At 39.9% G+C, this 5,000-nt stretch overlaps 1 protein-coding gene across 1 annotated transcript in view; it reads left to right on the top strand.

The window, feature by feature from the left end:
- The window catches only part of LOC124025281 (ankyrin-3-like), a gene marked incomplete at its 3' end in the record, with an annotated part of 84,118 nt that overhangs the window by 39,747 nt on the left and 39,371 nt on the right, over nt 1-5,000 (top strand). The window contains exon 2 of the mRNA XM_046338836.1: nt 2,895-2,996. Coding sequence (XP_046194792.1) covers nt 2,895-2,996 — 102 coding nt within the window. The remainder of the gene's footprint in view (nt 1-2,894; nt 2,997-5,000) is intronic.

Here is a 5,000-nt window from a genome sequence, read left to right as displayed (position 1 = left end):
TATCCCTCCCTCTCTTCATCTCTATCTATCTCTCACTCCCTCTCATCTCTCTCTCCATCTCTCCCTACTCTCTCCCTTTCTTCATCCCTCCCTATCTCCCTATCCTTTATCTCTCTCTCTATCTCCCTCTCTCTCTTCAGACCTCTCTATCTCTCCCTCCCTCTCTTCATCTCTCTTCAGACCTCTCTATCTCTCCCTCCCTCTCTTCATCTCTCTTCAGACCTCTCTATCTCTCCCTCCCTCTCTTCAGACCTCTCTATCTCTCCCTCCCTCTCTTCATCTCTCTTCATCTCTCTCTATCTCTCCCTCCCTCTCTTCATCTCTCTCTATCTCTCCCTCCCTCTCTTCATCTCTCTCTATCTCTCCCTCCCTCTCTTTAGACCTCTCTATCGCTCTCATACTAGTAAATCAAGTTGATATTCTGAAACAGAACCCTGGTCGTTGTCAAGGTGATGTTCTGGAACAGAACCCTGGTCGTTGTCAAGGTGATGTTCTTGGTCCAAGTCTCAAATTTGTGATGATGTTTCCTAGTTCCTATATAATGATGTGATGATGTTTCCTAGCTCCTATATAATGATGTGAGGATGTTTCCTAGTTCCTATATAATGATGTGAGGATGTTTCCTAGCTCCTATATAATGATGTGAGGATGTTTCCTAGTTCCTATATAATGATGTGAGGATGTTTCCTAGTTCCTATATAATGATGTGAAGATGTTTCCTAGCTCCTATATAATGATGTGATGATGTTTCCTAGCTCCTATATAATGATGTGACAATGTTTCCTAGCTCCTATATAATGATGTGATGATGTTTCCTAGCTCCTATATAATGATGTGATGATGTTTCCTAGCTCCTATATAATGATGTGATGATGTTTCCTAGCTCCTATATAATGATGTGACAATGTTTCCTAGCTCCTATATAATGATGTGATGATGTTTCCTAGCTCCTATATAATGATGTGATGATGTTTCCTAGCTCCTATATAATGATGTGATGATGTTTCCTAGCTCCTATATAATGATGTGATGATGTTTCCTAGCTCCTATATAATGATGTGACAATGTTTCCTAGCTCCTATATAATGATGTGACGATGTTTCCTAGCTCCTATATAATGATGTGATGATGTTTCCTAGCTCCTATATAATGATGTGATGATGTTTCCTAGCTCCTATATAATGATGTGATGATGTTTCCTAGCTCCTATATAATGATGTGACAATGTTTCCTAGCTCCTATATAATGATGTGATGATGTTTCCTAGCTCCTATATAATGATGTGATGATGTTTCCTAGCTCCTATATAATGATGTGATGATGTTTCCTAGCTCCTATATAATGATGTGATGATGTTTCCTAGCTCCTATATAATGATGTGACAATGTTTCCTAGCTCCTATATAATGATGTGATGATGTTTCCTAGCTCCTATATAATGATGTGATGATGTTTCCTAGCTCCTATATAATGATGTGAGGATGTTTCCTAGTTCCTATATAATGATGTGAGGATGTTTCCTAGTTCCTATATAATGATGTGAAGATGTTTCCTAGCTCCTATATAATGATGTGATGATGTTTCCTAGCTCCTATATAATGATGTGACAATGTTTCCTAGCTCCTATATAATGATGTGATGATGTTTCCTAGCTCCTATATAATGATGTGATGATGTTTCCTAGCTCCTATATAATGATGTGATGATGTTTCCTAGCTCCTATATAATGATGTGACAATGTTTCCTAGCTCCTATATAATGATGTGATGATGTTTCCTAGCTCCTATATAATGATGTGATGATGTTTCCTAGCTCCTATATAATGATGTGATGATGTTTCCTAGCTCCTATATAATGATGTGACAATGTTTCCTAGCTCCTATATAATGATGTGACGATGTTTCCTAGCTCCTATATAATGATGTGATGATGTTTCCTAGCTCCTATATAATGATGTGATGATGTTTCCTAGCTCCTATATAATGATGTGACAATGTTTCCTAGCTCCTATATAATGATGTGATGATGTTTCCTAGCTCCTATATAATGATGTGATGATGTTTCCTAGCTCCTATATAATGATGTGATGATGTTTCCTAGCTCCTATATAATGATGTGATGATGTTTCCTAGCTCCTATATAATGATGTGACAATGTTTCCTAGCTCCTATATAATGATGTGATGATGTTTCCTAGCTCCTATATAATGATGTGATGATGTTTCCTAGCTCCTATATAATGATGTGATGATGTTTCCTAGCTCCTATATAATGATGTGATGATGTTTCCTAGCTCCTATATAATGATGTGATAATGTTTATCCCAGAGGGGTTGATCAGTGGTAGGTCATTGGTAGGTCATTGGTAGGTCAGTGGTAGGAAGTGGTAGGTCATTGGTAGGTCATTGGTAGGTCATTGGTAGGTCAGTGGTAGGTCAGTGGTAGGTCATTGGTAGGTCAGTGGTAGGTCAGTGATAGGTCAGTGGTAGGTCAGTGATAGGTCAGTGGTAGGTCAATGGTAGGTCAGTGATAGGTCAGTGATAGGTCAGTGGTAGGTCAGTGGTAGGTCAGTGGTAGGTCAGTGGTAGGTCAGTGGTAGGTCAGTGGTAGGTCGGTGGTGGTGCACACACACACTCAATCAGAACGCCATTAAATACCGATGTTCCGTATATAATATATATAATACTTACTGTCTATTTTTTCTCTCTCTTTCTACCTCCCCTCTCTCTATCTCTCTCTCTACCCCCTCCCTCTCTATCTCTCTCTCTCTCTACCTCCCTCTCTCTCTCTATCTCTCTCTCTACCCCCTCACTCTCTATCTCCCCCTCTCTCTACCCCCCCCCTCTCCTCTCTCTACCCCCCTCCCCCTCTCTCCTCTCTCCTCTCTCTCTCTCCAGTCTGACAGTAACACTAGTTTCCTGCGTGCTGCGAGGGCGGGGAACCTGGACAAGGTTCTGGAGTTCCTGAAAGACGGAGTTGACATCAGTACCTGTAACCAGGTAAGAACCACGGGAGGTTGCTGTGGCAACGAACGGCTAGACACACAACCTTTTAGTCAGCAGCAGCACCGCCCTGTATCCTACTGATGGCCTCTGAAGCTAAGCAGGGTCGGTCCTGGTCAGTCCCTGGATGGGAGACCACCCTGTATCCCACTGATGGCTGGTCTCTGAAGCTAAGTAGGGTCGGTCCCTGGATGGGAGACCAGATGCTGCTGGAAGTGGTGTTGGAGGGCCAGTAGGAGGCACTCTTTCTTCTGGTCTAAAGACGATGTCCCAGGGCAGTGTTTGGGATGCTGTTGTTTTGTTTTGTCCACTCAGCGTAAAGAGAATTAACCCTAGTCAACAGTATATAACTATGGAGGCTAGTCAACAGTATATAACTATATAGGGAATGGGTGCTAGTCAACAGTATATAACTATATAGGGAGTGGGTGCTAGTCAACAGTATATAACTATATAGGGAATGGGTGCTAGTCAACAGTATATAACTATGGGTGCTAGTCAACAGTATATAACTATATAGGGAATGGGTGGTAGTCAACAGTATATAACTATATAGGGAATGGGTGCTAGTCAACAGTATATAACTATATAGGGAATGGGTGCTAGTCAACAGTATATAACTATATAGGGAATGGGTGCTAGTCAACAGTATATAACTATATAGGGAATGGGTGCTAGTCAACAGTATATAACTATATAGGGAATGGGTGCTAGTCAACAGTATATAACTATATAGGGAATGGGTGATAGTCAACAGTATATAACTATGGGTGCTAGTCAACAGTATATAACTATATAGGGAATGGGTGCTAGTCAACAGTATATAACTATATAGGGAATGGGTGCTAGTCAACAGTATATAACTATATAGGGAATGGGTGCTAGTAAACAGTATATAACTATGGGTGCTAGTCAACAGTATATAACTATATAGGGAATGGGTGCTAGTCAACAGTATATAACTATATAGGGAATGGGTGCTAGTCAACAGTATATAACTATATAGGGAATGGGTGCTAGTCAACAGTATATAACTATGGGTGCTAGTCAACAGTATATAACTATATAGGGAATGGGTGCTAGTCAACAGTATATAACTATGGGGGCTAGTCAACAGTATATAACTATATAGGGAATGGGTGCTAGTCAACAGTATATAACTATATAGGGAATGGGTGCTAGTCAACAGTATATAACTATATAGGGAATGGGTGCTAGTCAACAGTATATAACTATGGGTGCTAGTCAACAGTATATAACTATATAGGGAATGGGTGCTAGTCAACAGTATATAACTATGGGGGCTAGTCAACAGTATATAACTATATAGGGAATGGGTGCTAGTCAACAGTATATAACTATATAGGGAATGGGTGCTAGTCAACAGTATATAACTATATAGGGAATGGGTGCTAGTCAACAGTATATAACTATGGGTGCTAGTCAACAGTATATAACTATATAGGGAATGGGTGCTAGTCAACAGTATATAACTATGGGTGCTAGTCAACAGTATATAACTATATAGGGAATGCGTGCTAGTCAACAGTATATAACTATATAGGGAATGGGTGCTAGTCAACAGTATATAACTATGGGTGCTAGTCAACAGTATATAACTATATAGGGAATGGGTGCTAGTCAACAGTATATAACTATGGGTGCTAGTCAACAGTATATAACTATATAGGGAATGGGTGCTAGTCAACAGTATATAACTATATAGGGAATGGGTGCTAGTCAACAGTATATAACTATGGGTGCTAGTCAACAGTATATAACTATGGGTGCTAGTCAACAGTATATAACTATGGGTGCTAGTCAACAGTATATAACTATGGATGCTAGTCAACAGTATATAACTATGGGTGCTAGTCAACAGTATATAACTATATAGGGAATGGGTGCTAGTCAACAGTATATAACTATATAGGGAATGGGTGCTAGTCAACAGTATATAACTATATAGGGAATGGGTGCTAGTCAACAGTATATAACTAT

This window comes from Oncorhynchus gorbuscha, unplaced genomic scaffold (genome assembly GCF_021184085.1).
Source record: "Oncorhynchus gorbuscha isolate QuinsamMale2020 ecotype Even-year unplaced genomic scaffold, OgorEven_v1.0 Un_scaffold_2216, whole genome shotgun sequence".
Classification (NCBI taxonomy): Eukaryota; Metazoa; Chordata; class Actinopteri; order Salmoniformes; family Salmonidae; genus Oncorhynchus; species Oncorhynchus gorbuscha.
Note: the sequence above shows the minus strand (reverse complement) of the source record. Positions and strands in the feature narration are given on the sequence as shown.